Source organism: Hyperolius riggenbachi, chromosome 11, assembly GCF_040937935.1.
Source record: "Hyperolius riggenbachi isolate aHypRig1 chromosome 11, aHypRig1.pri, whole genome shotgun sequence".
Taxonomy (NCBI): Eukaryota; Metazoa; Chordata; class Amphibia; order Anura; family Hyperoliidae; genus Hyperolius; species Hyperolius riggenbachi.
In genome coordinates, this window is record NC_090656.1 from 229,300,342 (window position 1) to 229,317,778 (window position 17,437).

Consider the following 17,437-nt stretch of genomic DNA (forward strand, 5'->3'; position numbering starts at 1 on the left):
TCCGAGGTGATTACACCTAGTCCCAACTTTATGTCTGGCTGGACATCCCAGCGCACCTCCCCCTTACACACATGGGCCTCAACCTCCTAATAATTTCTATTTTTCCGATCGGCGGGTGTACTGCCTCTAATCGGGGACCTATAAAGTGCCTCAATCCTTCCTTTCTCTTTTCCTTCCTCCTAATCCTCAGCCCTTGGCTTTCCACCCTCTCCACCTCCTCTATTTCTGGTGCTTTCTTTCTCCCTCTCTCCACTCTTCCCTGATCTACTCTTCTAGGTTAGTACCAGGGGCGGCACCAGTGGGGTGCAAGGGGGTGCTCGAGCACCCCCTAGAATTGTCCAAGCACCCCCAAAGCACCCCCTAGCGTTATCTGACTTCAGGCGTCTAAGAGACGCCGAGTCAGTTCACAACGGCAGCAGAGCAGGGCTATGGTAAGATGGCTTGCGAAAGCCCTGCTCTGCAGACTTCGAGTCTGCAGTGCAGGGCTTCGGGCGGCCATTTTCCCATAGCCCTGCTCTCAGCATGCAGGCAGGAAGTCACGTGACGTCAGGAAGGAAGAGGATCGTGGGAGCTGCGCGCCACAAGGAGGTCGGGACAGCAGGAGGTCTGAACAGGAGGTCTTCTGACTGTAGGTGAGTAAATGGGTTTTTCTTTTTCAATAGGTGGTGCTGCTGATTGTGGTCAGATCTGCTGAGGATTGTGCATATTGTGGTCAGATCTGCTGAGGATTGTGCATATTGTGGTCAGATCTGCTGAGGATTGTGCATATTGTGGTCAGATCTGCTGAGGATTGTGCATATTGTGGTCAGAACTGCTGAGGATTGTGCATATTGTGGTCAGATCTGCTAACGATTGTGCATATTGGGGTCAGATCTGCCAAAGATTGTCCATATTGGGGTCAGATCTGCCAAATTATTGAACGTGTTTTTTGTTCAAATCTGCTCACATTACTGTAACGATCCGTGTAACACAGAGAGGGTCTGATTACCGGTGATCTGCAGTATCACCGAGAATACAGATATATACCCGATTATTTATGATCTGCAGTATCACCGATAATCAGATATATCTCTAACCTCTGGACACCTGGGTAATAAGAGTGTTTGGTGCAACAGAAATACTTTGAGGACTGCACCTGAGGAGCAGGTGCACAGCAGTAAGGAGTACTGCACAGTAACACGTTCCTTCCGCAAGCCTGAGACTCTCCCGAGGGAGAGGTCAGGCTAGGAGTAGGAAGGACAGAGTGTGAGTGACACCAGGGAAGGGTGTCACCCACAGGTCTGTGAGCTATCTCTTGGCTGATGAGATAGCTCTCGAGGTCGGGCAAGCCGGGTCGGCAACAGACAGACAGATCAGGGACAGAGACAAGAGACAGATGCGGAATCCTAAGACAAGCAGAGTTTGGCAACAGAGTATCAGATATAGCGTAGTACCTAATCAGAGATCAGAAGAGTAGTCAGGAAAGCAGAAGGTCATAACAAATAATCAACAATGCCTAGTCTTGGGTGTGAGCTCCTTGATCATCAACACCCTGGAACTGGTCTGAGTATAACTAGATAGTAAAGCTAATTCCTAGTCTGAGGTGTGAGGTCCCTGGTCATCAACACCTAGGAACTGGTCTAGATAATAACACAGATAATATCACAGATTCCCTAGACTGTGGTGTGAGGTCCTTGATCATCAACACCTAGGAACTGGTCTAGATAATAACACAGATAATATCACAGATACTGACAAGGTCTGAGTGCTACCACGTAGCGATCGCAACGCCAGACACCAGAGAAATGACCAGCACCCAATATATATACCCACGCGCTCTCCAGCGCCTCCCCTAAGTGCTGGACCAATGAAAACTGATAGAACTGTCAGCTGATCGGCTTGATCAGCTGACACCCTTCTGACTGCCATAAAGGCTCTGCCTCTCAACGCGCGCGCGCGCGTCCTTCTGAACCTGTGTGGACTATCAGTTCCAGCCAGACATGTGTTGTAATGCATCTGTAGGTTTGAACGCGGGGCCAGCCGCACCACTGTCAGAGCATGCGGCGGTTTCCCCGCGTTCAGCCACACTGCCAGCAAACCGCCGCGTCGGACGCGGAATCCGCCGCCCTGTCCACCGGGCATGCCAGCAGCGGTCTTAAAAATTCAGGAATCCACCTGGAGTCCTGGACCCTGTTGGTGGTGGCAGAGAAGGCAGACAAGCGGCCTGCGGGCAGAGGTGCTGTGTGGGGAGCGACTTAGTCATGGGGCAGACAGTCACACGGCGTGCAGGCAGAGATGCTGTGTGTGCGGGGACTGACTTAGTCTTGGGGTGGGCAGTAGGCCTCCGGGATCCATGCCTCATTCATTTTGAGAAAGGTGAGGTACTGAACACTTTTGTGACTTAGGTGACTTCTCTTCTCAGTGACAATGCCTCCAGCTGTGCTGAAGGTCCTTTCTGACAGTACGCTTGAGGCAGGGCAAGACAGAAGTTGGATGGCAAATTGGGACAGCTCTGGCCAGTCCACCTGTCAAGCCTGCACACTGTGAGGAAACGCGGAAAAGCCGCCGTCTCTCGAGGTGAGGCGGCTGTTTCCGCGTCCAGCATGGCGTCACAACGCAGAAAAAACGCTGCATGCCGCATGGGCAGTGCGGCGGAATCCGCATTGGTAACGGCGGAATCCGCATCAGAGGCGGCCCCCGCATTAGATTCATTGCATGACAGTACTGGTGTGGCTGGGACTGATAGTCCACCAAGATTCAGACTTACACGCGCGCGAGCACAGAGGCAGAGTTTAAATAGCAGTTAGAAGGGTGTCGGCTGACCAGCTGGGTCAGCTGACAAATTCCACTGCTCCCATTGGACCAGCAATTAGGGAGGTCCTGGAAAGGTCCTAGAGTATATATACTGCTGGTTGTTCACTTGCTCTTTGTCTGGCGTGCGATCACACATGTGGGAGCACCCAGATCCGTAGTCAGATCCGTAAGTGTGCCGGGACCAGCTGGAGCTGTAATCCTACACTTAGCTAGATTCTGTTGATAGCTAAAGTACTAGTTTGATTGTGATTATCTGTTATGACTTTTGCCTGCCTTGACCACCCTTCTGAACTCTGATCTTGTACCTCGTTATTTCTGATACTCTGTTGCCGAACCCCGGCTCGTTCCTTGACTCTGCTTCTGCCTCCTGATTTTGTACCCCGATATATCTGATACCCCGTTGCTGAACCCTGCCTGTACTTTGACTCCGCCTTTGCCTCCTGATCTTGTACTTTATCTGTCTGTGTGTGTACGACCTGGCTTGTCCGACCTCGAGAACCGACCTTACCGTTAGAGGCGGTTCCTCGCTCTGTTAGCGATCCTCCCTCCTGAGGGTCACTTTCAGATATACCTTCCTACTGTCAGTCTGACTCCTCCCGTCTTGGAGAGCTCAGGTCTGCGGAAGGAATCTGTGCAGTACTCCTTGCTGCATTGAGGCCTTGTCCTCTAAGTGTTACTGTTACACTAAACACTACACTCTAGTCAGGTGAACAGAGGTTAGTTTGTATATCGGATTATCGGTGAGACTGCAGATCACTTATAATCTGGTATATACCTGTATTTCCGGTGATACTGCAGATCACCGGTAATCAGATACTCTCTGCACCCACCGATCGTTACAGAACGCCAGACCAAAATACAAAATGGACGCAAACACTGATTGTCTGGGTGTACTTGCCGCTTCGGTGGACAACATCAATCAAGTACTGGGCACTCACATAACTCTTATTGATGCCCTATCAGGGTCTGTACAAACCCTCCAGACATCAGTGGATCATGTGCGATCCTCTCCTAGCTCTGACATACGTATGCCTGTACCTGAAAGCTTTTCCGGCCACAGATCTGACTTCCGGAATTTTAGGAGTAGGGTGTTGTCCTATTTTGAGTTGAGACCCCAATCTTCGGGTACTGAGACCCAGAGGGTCACGTTTATTAAAACTTTGTTGTCCGGCGACTCCCAGTCTTGGGCGTATAGCCTGCTCGCCGGAGACAAAGCTCTTACCTCTGTAGAGGAATTTTTTAAAGCTATGGCAGTAATTTACGACGATCCGGACCTTGCCTCGACTTCTGAGCGGAAGCTCAAGCTTTTGCGTCAAGGCGAAGGTGCGGTCGAAGATTACGTGGCCGAGTTTAGGAGGTGGTCAGTTACGGCCAGGTGGGACACCTATGCCCTATTAGATCATTTCTTGTCAGGGCTGTCCGATGAGGTCTCTGATTTGATGTTAAGCCAGCCCGAGCCCAGAACAGTCGATGAGGCCATCTCAGCGGCCATCCGAATCGACCGCAGGCTGCGCTACCAAAAACAGACCAGGGGTAGTTCCCGTCTCAGAGGGGTATCTTACACCACGGTCCCAGTGACTCCACCTCCTACTATTTCACCTTCTCCCGTCTTGCCTCCTTCCGAGCTGATGCAGATTGCTCGGTCAAAATTAACCCAGGTAGAGCGAAGACGGAGAATGACCGAACAGCTGTGTTTGTACTGCGGTGAAGGGGGGCATATAGTACAGAACTGCCCCAATAAGCCGGGAAAACGCTACCGCTTAGGAGTGGTGGGGGGTAACACCCTGGGCGTCCGACTTTTACCCCTAGAAGAAAAACGATTGCTTCTTCCCTGTACCGTTACGTGGGAAGATAAGACTGAGGTCACGGAAGCCTTTATCGATTCAGGCTCTGCGGCAAATTTTATGGATTTTGAGTTTGCTAAGAGATTGTGTATTCCGCTCACACCAGTACAACCACCCATCCAGGTTACGGCAGTGGATGACTCTCCTCTGCAAGGGAATCACCCACTGTCTCAGACACCAGAGGTGGGGGTCACCATAGGGGTACTGCACTGGGAAAAGTTACAGTTCTTTGTGTTGCATATGACAACCTCCACCATTATACTCGGCATGCCATGGTTTCACCTTCATTCTCCACACATTGATTGGGCCACCGGCCAACTAATTTCTTGGTCAGCACACTGCTTTCAGCGATGTTTAGGGAAGGTGACATTGGGCCAAACCAGGGTTCATGTACAGGGGGTACCTGAGCAATATGTGGAATATTCTGATGTATTCTGTCCCAAGGCTGCAGACACATCGCCCTTTCGATTGCCCCATTGATATACGTTCAGGTTGTATGCCCCCTCGGGGTCATTTGTACAATTTATCTGGGCCAGAGAAATTGGCTATGCAGGAATATATCCGTGACAATTTAGCCAAAGGCTTCATCCGGCCGTCCCGATCGCCTGCTGGAGCAGGTTTCTTTTTCGTTAAAAAGAAAGACGGGGGCCTGCGGCCCTGTATTGATTACCGGGGACTAAATAAGATCACGGTAAAGAATCGCTATCCGTTACCCCTGATAGACGATTTATTTACGCAGGTCACCGATGCTAAGATCTTCTCAAAGCTGGATTTACGGGGCGCGTACAACCTGGTGCGCATTAGAAAGGGCGATGAGTGGAAAACGGCCTTTAACACGCCAGACGGGCATTACGAGTATCTGGTGATGCCCTTTGGGTTATGTAATGCCCCGGCCGTTTTCCAGGAACTCATCAACGAGGTCTTCAGAGAGGTGTTGGGGAGATTTGTGCTGGTCTATCTAGACGATATACTTGTTTTCTCCAACAACCTCTCTGAGCACAGAATGCATGTGAAATTTGTACTCAACAAATTAAGACAAAACTCACTCTACGCTAAGATTGAGAAGTGTATTTTTGAAGTCACATCTGTCGCCTTTCTGGGGTACATAATTTCCACCACGGGCCTGTCTATGGACCCCGCCAAAGTCTCCGCTGTTTTGGAATGGCCTCAGCCGGTTGGGTTGAAGTCTTTACAGCGGTTTTTAGGCTTTGCGAATTATTATAGAAGGTTCATAAAGGGGTATTCCACGGTTATCGCACCCCTCACCTGTCTTACGAAAAAAAGGGGCAGATACCACCCACTGGTCTCCTGATGCATTAAGTGCTTTCTCCACTTTAAAAGATTTGTTTTGTTCCGCACCCATCCTGAGACATGTAGACACCTCTTATCCTTTTATTGTTGAGGTAGACGCCTCGGAGGTTGGGGTAGGGGCTGTGCTGTCTCAGCGGTCAGGCTTGCAGGGAAGGCTACACCCTTGTGCGTATTTCTCTCGTAGGTTCTCTCCGGCAGAGAGAAACTACGATATAGGCAACAGAGAGCTCTTAGCCATTAAACTTGCCTTTGAGGAGTGGCGTCACTGGCTGGAAGGAGCAGAACATACAATTACTGTATACACGGATCACAAGAATCTAGAATACATCGAGGGGGCTAAGAGATTAAGTCCCCGTCAGGCTCGATGGTCTTTGTTTTTTTCGAGGTTCAGGTTCATAATTACGTATACCCCGGGTAGCAAGAACATTAAGGCAGATGCCCTGTCCAGATGCTTTGAGTTGGAGACAGCACAGCCTTCTGCCCCAGAGACCATTGTCCCACAAAATTTGGTGCTGGCCGTAACAGAGACTTGGGAAGACTGGACAGAGACCTTGAGTCCTTTTCAGCAGGATGTCCCTGAGGGGAAGCCTGAGGGGGTTTTATTTGTGCCTCTGCCATTCCGTCTCCGGGTGCTACAGATATTCCATTCACACAAGAATGCGGGACATCCTGGGGCATCTAGAACGCAGGATCTTGTGGCCAGGTGCGCTTGGTGGCCGTCTCTGGCAGCCGACTGCAAAGAATTTGTTAAGGATTGTGCGGTATGTGCTAAAAGCAAACCCTCCCGGCTGGCACCTGTAGGGAGGTTGCAGCCTTTACCCACCCCGAGTGAACCATGGACCCACTTGTCCATGGATTTTGTGGGTGAGCTTCCCAGATCAGAGGGCATGTCGGTCATTTGGGTGGTAGTCGACCGCTTCAGCAAGATGGCCCATTTTGTGCCCTTGAAAGGACTCCCCTCGGCCCAGGAATTGGCAGACTTGTTTATCAAACACGTGTTCCGGTTGCACGGCATTCCGGAAAACATAGTGTCCGATCGGGGAGTCCAATTCGTATCTAAATTCTGGAGGGCATTCTGTCATCAAATGGGCATGAAGCTGTCGTTTTCATCGGGCTACCACCCACAGACCAACGGTCAGACGGAGAGGGTCAACCAGTCGTTAGAGCAGTTTTTGAGATGCTACGTTGCAGAGGCGCAGAATGACTGGGTCAAATTTCTGCCCTTTGCAGAATTTGCACAAAACAATTTGAAAAGTTCTTCCACTGGATTTTCTCCGTTCCAGGTTGTGTCTGGAAGATTGCCCAAATTTTCACCGTTACCAGTGGCCTCCACTCCGTTTCCAGCTCTGGAGGCTTGGCAAAGGTCTTTTAAAGACATTTGGCGGACAGTGAGAGACAGTTTGGAAAAGGCGTTTCTGAGTCAGAAGGGTCAAGCTGACAAGAAACGGTCTTTGGAGTGGAGATTCCAACCAGGAGACTTGGTTTGGGTATCCACACGTCACTTGGCCCTGAAACAGCCCTCAGACAAGTTGGGTCCCAGGTTTGTCGGGCCTTTCCCGATAGCCAGAAGGATCAACAACGTCACTTATGCTGTTGATCTTCCCGCCAGCATGCGTGGGGTAAGGTCCTTCCACGTATCCCTGCTTAAGCCAGCAGTCCATGTGGGTCCCACTCCTCCTCCTCCTGTGTTGGTGGATGACCAACCTGAGTACGAGGTAGAAAAGATTTTAGATTTACGCGTTGTACAAAACTCGGTACAATATCTCGTACATTGGAAAGGGTACGGCATTGAGGAGAGACAATGGGTACCGGGGAGTCGCATGCATGCGGACGAATTAAGGAGGGAATTTCACGCCTTACATCCCGAGAAACCTGGTAGGAGTTGTCCGGAGTCCACTCCTCGGGAGGGGGGTACTGTGAGGAAACGCGGAAAAGCCGCCGTCTCTCGAGGTGAGGCGGCTGTTTCCGCGTCCAGCATGGCGTCACAACGCAGAAAAAACGCCGCATGCTGCATGGGCAGTGCGGCGGAATCCGCATTGGTAACGGCGGAATCCGCATCAGAGGCGGCCCCCGCATTAGATTCATTGCATGACAGTACTGGTGTGGCTGGGACTGATAGTCCACCAAGATTCAGACTTACACGCGCGCGAGCACAGAGGCAGAGTTTAAATAGCAGTTAGAAGGGTGTCGGCTGACCAGCTGGGTCAGCTGACAAATTCCACTGCTCCCATTGGACCAGCAATTAGGGAGGTCCTGGAAAGGTCCTAGAGTATATATACTGCTGGTTGTTCACTTGCTCTTTGTCTGGCGTGCGATCACACATGTGGGAGCACCCAGATCCGTAGTCAGATCCGTAAGTGTGCCGGGACCAGCTGGAGCTGTAATCCTACACTTAGCTAGATTCTGTTGATAGCTAAAGTACTAGTTTGATTGTGATTATCTGTTATGACTTTTGCCTGCCTTGACCACCCTTCTGAACTCTGATCTTGTACCTCGTTATTTCTGATACTCTGTTGCCGAACCCCGGCTCGTTCCTTGACTCTGCTTCTGCCTCCTGATTTTGTACCCCGATATATCTGATACCCCGTTGCTGAACCCTGCCTGTACTTTGACTCCGCCTTTGCCTCCTGATCTTGTACTTTATCTGTCTGTGTGTGTACGACCTGGCTTGTCCGACCTCGAGAACCGACCTTACCGTTAGAGGCGGTTCCTCGCTCTGTTAGCGATCCTCCCTCCTGAGGGTCACTTTCAAATATACCTTCCTACTGTCAGTCTGACTCCTCCCGTCTTGGAGAGCTCAGGTCTGCGGAAGGAATCTGTGCAGTACTCCTTGCTGCATTGAGGCCTTGTCCTCTAAGTGTTACTGTTACACTAAACACTACACTCTACTCAGGTGAACAGAGGTTAGTTTGTATATCGGATTATCGGTGAGACTGCAGATCACTTATAATCTGGTATATACCTGTATTTCCGGTGATACTGCAGATCACCGGTAATCAGATACTCTCTGCACCCACCGATCGTTACACACACCCAGTAGTCCAAGGGTTCATCGCTGCTTACAGTGTCTACATCCACACTTAAGGCCAGGTAGTCAGCTACCTGCCGATCTAGGCATTGGTGGAGGGTGGATCCGGAAGCACTAAGGCGAGGCATTGGACTAAAGAATGTCCACATGTCTGACATCACCATGACATCGCTGGAGCATCCTGTCCTTGCCTGCGGAGACATGGGAGAAGGATTACTGGCAGTGGTACCTTTATTGCATTGTGCTGTGACATCACCCTTAAACGCACTGTAAAGCATAGTTGCCAGCTTGTTCTGCAAATGCTGCATCCTTTCTGCCTTCAGGGGAGTTGGTAACATACCGAGGGTCTAGTAGCGTGGCCACCCAGTACAGCGCATTCCCCTTGAGTTTTTTTTATACGGGGGTCCCTCAACAGGCTGGACAGCGTGAAAAACGCCATCTGGACAAAGTTGGATGCAGACGTACTATCCATCACCTCTTGCTCTTCCTCAGTGACGTCAGGTAAGTCCTCCTCCTCCCCCCAGCCACGAACAATACCACAGGAATGTTGAGCAGCACAAGCTCCTGGCGACGCCTGCTGTGGTTGTTCTTCTTTCGCCGCCTCCTCCTCCTCCTCCAAAGAAACACCTTCCTCATCATCCGAGTCTGAATCCTCTTCCCCACACGACTCTTCCTCCTCCTCCCCCCTCTGTGCTGCCGCAGGTGTTGAGGAAACATCTGGTTCTGCTGAAAATTGCTCCCACAACTGTTCCTCCCGTAACTGTTCCTCTTCCCACTCCTCCATAGCTTGATCCACCACTCTACGCACCGCACGCTCCAGGAAGTAAGCTAACGGGATCAAGTTGCTGATGGTGCCTTCATTGCGACTCACCAGGTTGGTCAACTCCTCAAACGGACGCATGAGCCTGCATACATTTCACATGAGTGTCCAGTGTTTGGGCCAGAACATTCCCATCTCCCCAGATTGTCCTTCTACTGAAATTGTAGAGGTACTGGGTGACGGCTTACTCCTGTTCTAGCAGGCGAGAGAACATAAGGAGGGTCAAATTGCACCGGGTCGGGCTATCGCAAATGAGGCGTCTCACCGGCAACTTGTTTCTCCGCTGAATCTCGGCAAAGTGTGCCAAGGCCGCGTAAGACCGCCTGAAATGCCCACACAACTTCCTGGCCTGCTTCAGGATGTCCTCTAAGCCTGGGTACTTTGACACAAATCTTTGAATGACTAGATTCAGCACATGTGCCATGCAGGGTACATGTGCCAGCTTTCCCAAATTCAAAGCGGAAATGAGATTGCTGCCGTTGTCACACACCACGTTGCCGGTCCAGTGTGACTCTCCGCTTTGAGGCAAGACATGTCTAAGATGGCGTGACACCGTCATACCTAGCATGCAGCATAGGCCCTAGAGAGCTTGGGCTGTGTAGCTGGAGAAGAGATCGCAGCACCAGTAGAGTCGAAATGCCACTCAGCCAAGAAGGAGGAGGATGACGACAGCGAAGAGGATGTAGCAGGAGGAGAGGAGGTGGCAGGAGGCCTGCCTGCAAGCCATGGAGGTGTCACAAGTTTGTCCGCTGCACAGCCACGTACTCCCTGCTTGCCATCGGTCACCAGGTTGACCCAATGGGCTGTGTAAGTAATGTACCTGCCCTGACCGCTGCTTGGCAGACCAGGCATCTGTGGTCAGGTGGACCCTTGACCCAACGCTGTGTGCCAGAGATGACACCATTTGCCTCAGTCTCAACTTCATGGTACAGTTTGGGTATCGCCTTTTTAGAGAAATAATTGCGGCCTGGCATCTTCCACAGCGGAGTCCCAATGGCCACAAATTTATGGAAGGCCTCAGAGTCCACCAGCTGGTATGGTAACAGCTGGCGAGCTAACAGTTCCACCAAGCCAGCTTTCAGACGCCGGGCAAGGGGGTGACTGGCAGAAATTGGCTCCTTCCACTCAAATATTTCCTTCACGGACACCTGGCTGCTGTGGGCCAGGAGGAGCAGGAACTGCTCAAGGTCAGAGGCGGAGTGGAGGAGGGAGGTTGTAAAGATGCAAGGGAGAAAGCGACTGAAGATGATGCACCTGAAGGAGGAACAGTAGAAGGAGAGTGGCTTTTCTTTTGTCTGCTGCTTTTGCTCAGGTGATCTTCCAATTGCAGTGTGTGCCTTTTCTACATGTGCCTTCGTAAGGCACTTGTCCCTACGTGAGTGTTGGCCTTTCCACGGCTCAATTTTTGGAGGCAAAGAGAACAGATGGCATTGCTCCGATCTGAGGCAGACACATTAAAAAATTTCCAAACCACTGAACCCCCCTGAGGTGATGGCACTATGGTGGCATCAGCAGCTGACGTTGAAGGGCATGTTGGCTGGCTGTACATAGGTGGTGATGGTGCTGGACACTGCCACCAGCTGTTTCTGAGGACGAGCTCCAACTGCTTCTTTCAGGAACTCGTCTCCTCCTACGCCTCTCTGACTTCCCCTCTGAACTGTCCCCCTGTTCATCTCCACTATTTGGAAAATACGTGGGATCCATATCATCGTCATCATCATAATCATCCTGCCCAGCTTCGCTTGCCTCAGACACCTCCAAAACTGCACCAACAGCAGGTATTTCATCATCCCCCTCCGCACACATTACGTCCATAGTGTCGTCTAGCTCAGACATATGAGGTGGTGTAACTTGCTTAGCGCCTTCATCTGGTTGTAACAATAATGGCTGTGCATCAGTGATTTCCCCACCAAATAACTCCTGCGATCTGTCAAATGTAGTGGATGTGGTACTTGGAGTAGCGCTGGTGGCTGCGGAAAATGAGGTGTTCTGTGTTAAATAGTCAACCACGTCCACTGGGAGTCAATGGGACATGCCTTCTTCTGAGCACTGTACTTTGGTCCAGGGCCGCACAAAATCACATCACCACGACTTTGCACAGACCTGCCAGGTGGCCTTCCTCTGGGTCTGCCTCTACCTCTGCCTCTACCTGTTTTGTCCATTTTGTCCATATTGGGGGGGGGGGGGGGATGAAGTGAAAGGTATGCACTGACTTGAGTAATACAATGTGCAGTCACACAGGTGCAGTTAACAGGTATGCATGGAGTGGTATATCACACTGCGTGCACTCACGTAGGTAGGTGGGTGCACTGACGTGGACAACAGGTAGGAGTAGGTATATGCAGTGATGGGTATTACAATGTGCACCTGTCACACACAGGCAGGTACCGGACAGGCGCAGCGATACTGCGTGCACTCACGTAGGTGGGTGCGTGCACAGTGAACAACAGGTAGGTATATGCAGTGGGTATTACAATGTGCACCTGTCACACACACACAGGTAGTAGTCACTGAATGTGCTGGGCCTGGCAGTGGAACACACACAGTATGGATTATGAAGGCTGTGGGACACACAGAAAAAAAAATAGATCACAAGTCAAGAACAAGATTAGCTTTCAAAAGAGTTGTTGTGGGGTGCTATTTTAGCAATAAGAATCAGCAAGGAGCAAGCTAAGAAGCCTACAAGAGCCCAACTAAGCTTTCCCTATGAGAGTCTGCAGCAGCTATCCCTTCACTAATTACCGCAGGCACACGAGAGAGTGAAAAGCCTGACGCTACCTTCCTTTTATAGGGGGGGGGGGGGGGTCTCCAGGAGGGAGTGTAGCCTGATTGGCTACAATGTGCCTGCTGACTGTGATGTAGAGGGTCAAAGTTGACCCTCATGATGCACTATGGGGGCAAACCGAACTTCCGGAAAAGTTTGCGGTTCTCTACGATCGCGTTCCCCCGGAAGTTCACCGGGAACCGTACGCGGGCGAACCGTTCGGGCCATCTCTACTGCACACGTAACATAACATGAAAGGCTATGTTTTATGTCATGTTTTATTTTATGTTGTGTGCATTTTTGTGCGTTTTTGCTGTGTTTTTTGGATGAGCTTATTTTTTTACCGCAGATGTATTTTTCAAGCGTTTTGCATGCGTTTTAATGCGGTTACGGTTTGCATATACAAAACGCATATGCTTTTTGTATGCAAGTCCTGACTCAGACAGGAAGAGACTACAGTGTGACCCTCAGTGATAAGAAATTCCAACTATAATACACTTTCCTAGCAGAAAATAGCAGTAGGAGAACAGAGGCGCCAGCAGGATAAAAGTGGATAAAAACTTTAAAATTTGCTGGGAGGAAGTGGTGGACTTACCTCCATAAAGCAGACACGAAAGACTGTCTGAATAGTAGTCACATTTATTAATTAGTACCCCAAAACAGTGCAACGCGTTTCGCAGGCCCAGCCCGCTTCATCAGGCAATAAAAATGGGGACAAGACAGAATTTCAGCAATTTCAGCAGAATAACGCCACTGAGGCGTTACACCTGCTATTGCTGAAATTCTGTCTTGTCCCCATTTTTATTGCCTGATGAAGCGGGCTGGGCCTGCGAAACGCATTGCACTGTTTTGGGGTACTAATTAATAAATGTGACTACTATTCAGACAGTCTTTCGTGTCTGCTTTATGGAGGTAAGTCCACCACTTCCTCCCAGCAAATTTTAAAGTTTTTATCCACTTTTATCCTGCTGGCGCCTCTGTTCTCCTACTGCTATACCGTGTCCACCCCTGGTGGAGGGGTGATCTACCCCCTTTCGCATCTACAGAGAGCGACTTCTTATCCCTGAGTGAGGACAGGTCTAATCTCCTCACCTGCCTATACAGTGGTTGCCTGTGTGGTAACCCATGTTTGTGAGTATAATTTTCTCACGATAACCTTTACTTCATTTATGCTTAACATACTACACTATATTGGGCTCTCGGTTTCTCTACTCTTTATCCTAGCAGAAAATGGCTTCTGAGAGCAAGAAAGAGATAAAAAGGGGAATTTCTTATCAGTAAGGGTCACACTGTAGTCACTTCCTGTCTTGACTGAGTCAGCCACTTACATGCCTGATATTTAACTCTTTCAGACAGAGGAAGAAAAAAAAGCAACACAGCATAGTTATTTGTGTGCTAGGCACTGTACATACACATGTCTATTCATGTCAAATGTCACTTCGGGTATCCTTTAAACAGTAATGATGGTATTAGTGAGGAACCGTCTTACCTCGATACAGAGGTTACAGATTTCATTTATTAAACCAAACTAAAATAAGCAATGCATTTCTAGGGATACACCCACTTCTTCAGGCAAATAATATAGTGTGTATTTCAACAACTGCACAGATTAGGAGAACCTGTGATACAGGGGTGCTTCCTCCCTCCCTGTAAAATCATTAATTTGCAGATAGATCAGCAGCTGCTGGGTTGGTTTATCTTAGCTTCTAGTCCAAGGACCTGTGCCTGTTATTTCATGTTCCTCTCTGGTTTTTGGACGGATCTGGATTTCTTGCAATGCTGCTGCCCTCTATCACATTTTAGAGGACAAGTATGGAGAAGTATGAAGAGGACACTTTGCACTTACTTGTCCCGTTGTAGGTGGTCCCATCACAGACACATTGTGCTTCACTGCCTACCGCCTGACACACACGTTTGCTGGGGCATTCTGGGTAACAATGCACCTGATCTGCAATAAGGGAACATCAGAGAATTACTATACAAAAAGATAAACTTCTCTCTCTCTCTCCACCTCTATTTCCTCTTTGCCCTCTCTATCTCCCCCCCCCTCCTCTCCCTCTCTCCCCTTCCTCCCCACCTCTCTCTCCCCCCCACTCCTACCCTCTCTTCTCACTCTCCCTTTGCCTCTCTCCTCCTCTCACCTCTGTCTCCCCCTCTCACTCCTACCCTCTCTCTCTCTCTCTCTTGCTCTCAAATACTTGCTTTATTGGTATAAACAAGATAAATACAGGCATTGCCAAAGCAAGGAGAGATGTGGGACTTTCTCTATATGGAGTGTGACTAAATTCCCCCAAATGTGTAGAAATTAATATTGAGGCCCCTTTTACACTTGAGTCAAAAACCTGAGCAGTTCTTGCCTTTTTCATGATTGCTAACTCAGTAAAGGACCAGCCCTTAAAGCGTTGCTATCATATAAATCCAGCATAGCGAGGTCTGAACCCTCTATAACAGTAATTATAGATTGATGTTGTACCTTGAAATGAATCAGAGCACTCATTATATGATTTTATATAAAAAATTGTATTTGCTTATCATACAGCATATATACAAAATATGAACAGTTCCAAGTAGTGTTTCCTTCTAACAGTACTCCATCTCATCAATGCTTTATAGCCAAGCGATCATCAATCTTCTAAGTACATTCAAAAAATAATATACCAGTTGTGTTATGTAGAATAAGTTAAAAAGTAGTCTCATCTGTATCAATAGGTGTGTATCTAGTAGCTGTGTAAAACTTGTAGTAATCTTCTTAAAGAAATAGCATAAAAAACAACTTCTAAAAAAAACTTCTTGCTAACATCTTAACAAAACATAATGCTGAAAAATTAATAAAGTAAATCACCAGAATATTAAGCATATTACCCCTTCTCTGTCATCTCTTCAGCTTCTAGAACTTCTTGTGGGAAGGTAGCTTCTGCCTCATGTCTTCTCAGGAGATTGGTAGGCTTGCGCAAACTATGAGCTTTCAGCCCCTACTTTTATAGTGATTGGATGCAATATGGCTGTCTAATCTGGAATTTCCCTAAATCCCAGGTTCTGATTGGCTAAAGCTTCCATGCGTCAATGCTTTATCATGTTTTGAATACCTAAATCATAATATCATTGTTTATAAATTCTGATTAGGTCATTTCTGATGCAGTTGATTAAAAATGGACATCGCCAGCCATCTTGTCTGCTGGTTGACTTTTTTGCCCCAGACATTGAACTTACAAACAGTAAACAATGTCATTCATGACGCATTTCTGATAATGTGTCTTTTTGCTAATTAGTTTGGAATGTGTCTGTTATTTCCCAGAAATAAGATTGTTTAGGTTGACACTGTAACCAGACCTGTGAGAGTCTTCAGCAATTTAAAGCTTATTGAAACATACAGGGTTTCTAATATACTTATTTAAATATAAAGTTTATTATATAATTCTTCCTAAAACAATTAATCATATAAGGTATAATTGCATATTAAAATATAATAATATAAAATCATTTTCTATATATTTGCCTTTCTTAAGAAGATATAAATATATTTTCAACCGCCAGATGTCACCATTTTAACATCTTTAACTAATTGGGAAAACCCTTCTATTGTTTTATATTGTTCATATTTTGACTTTCTCTGGCTGGGAGCGCTGAAAGGTGAAAATTGCTCTGGTGCTCAAGGGGTAAAACCCCTCAGTGGTCAAGTGGTTGAAACGTAAAACATACACATGACAGCTTTTCCTGCATAAATAAACCGCTAGAATTCTGACACTTGCCTTGCAAGTGGGCGTTGTGTTAACGCAGGGTAACGCAACGATGAACAAGGCAATGGGGCCTAGCACATTTATGGCTTTGCGCCGGACGTGCCCGATCAGCTGCGGAGCCACCGCAAAGTCAATAGTGCGTCACTGTTGGACTTCCGTGGCAACGGAAGTAATGAAAGTCAATGGGTGATGCAGAAATGTAAAATGTGTCGGCAGAATTTTAAAGTGTAACTGTCGGGCATAAAATAAAAAAATTCTTTATTTTTATCTGGTAAACAATAAGGATGCTAACCATGCAATCCAAAAGTTAAAATCTCTATTACTTTTCTTGTTTATAAATGATCATTCTCCAGTTAACCTGACTCTTATTTGGTACGTTGCCGCACAAAGAAAGTTGCAGGGCCTGCTGGATTGTCTTTTTTTGCTTCTTTATTTCCCCTCAGACTTAACTAATGTACAGAAGCAAAAAAGGACAACCCAGCATGCTTTGCAACTTCCTTATTGCGGCAACGTACCAAATAAGAGTCAGGTAAACTAGGGAATGATCATTTATAAACAAGAAAAGTAATAGAGATTTAAACTTTTGGATTGCCTGATTAGCATCATTATTACTTGTTTACCAGATAAAAATAAAGAATTGATTTTTGATTTTATGCCCGACAGTTACACTTTAAATATGTTGGCGGCATGCGCAGAACAACGGGAATATGATGATGATGGGGAAACCCAGGAATCCCCAAGACATACTTCCTGTCCAGCAGGGAGTATGTCACTGGAGGAGGGCCAGTAAAGGGAGTAGGGTGATAGGAGTATAGGAGTAGTTTTACTAAACATTCATATGGGCCGAGGTTAGCGCTCTCGCCTTGCAATGCTGGGTCCCCGGTTCAATCCTGGCTAGGTCAACATCTGCAAGGAGTTTGTATGTTCTCCCCATGTCTGCATGGGTTTCTTCTGGGCACCCCGTCTCCTCCGACATCCCAAAAAACTACAGATAAGTTAATTGGCTTCCCCTAAATTGTCCCTAGACTATGATACATACAGTGGCTTGCAAAAGTATTCAGCCCCCTTAAAGTTTTCCACATTTTGTCACATTACTGCCACAAACATGAATCAATTTTATTGTAATTCCACATGAAAGAC

At 48.0% G+C, this 17,437-nt stretch overlaps 1 protein-coding gene across 1 annotated transcript in view; it reads right to left on the reverse strand.

Annotated features, from left to right (window-relative positions):
• LOC137537964 (receptor-type tyrosine-protein phosphatase beta-like) overlaps positions 1-17,437 on the reverse strand; it is a 421,053-nt gene that overhangs the window by 136,852 nt on the left and 266,764 nt on the right. The window contains exon 29 of the mRNA XM_068259888.1: positions 14,407-14,508. Within this exon, the coding sequence (XP_068115989.1) occupies positions 14,407-14,508 (102 nt within the window). The remainder of the gene's footprint in view (positions 1-14,406; positions 14,509-17,437) is intronic.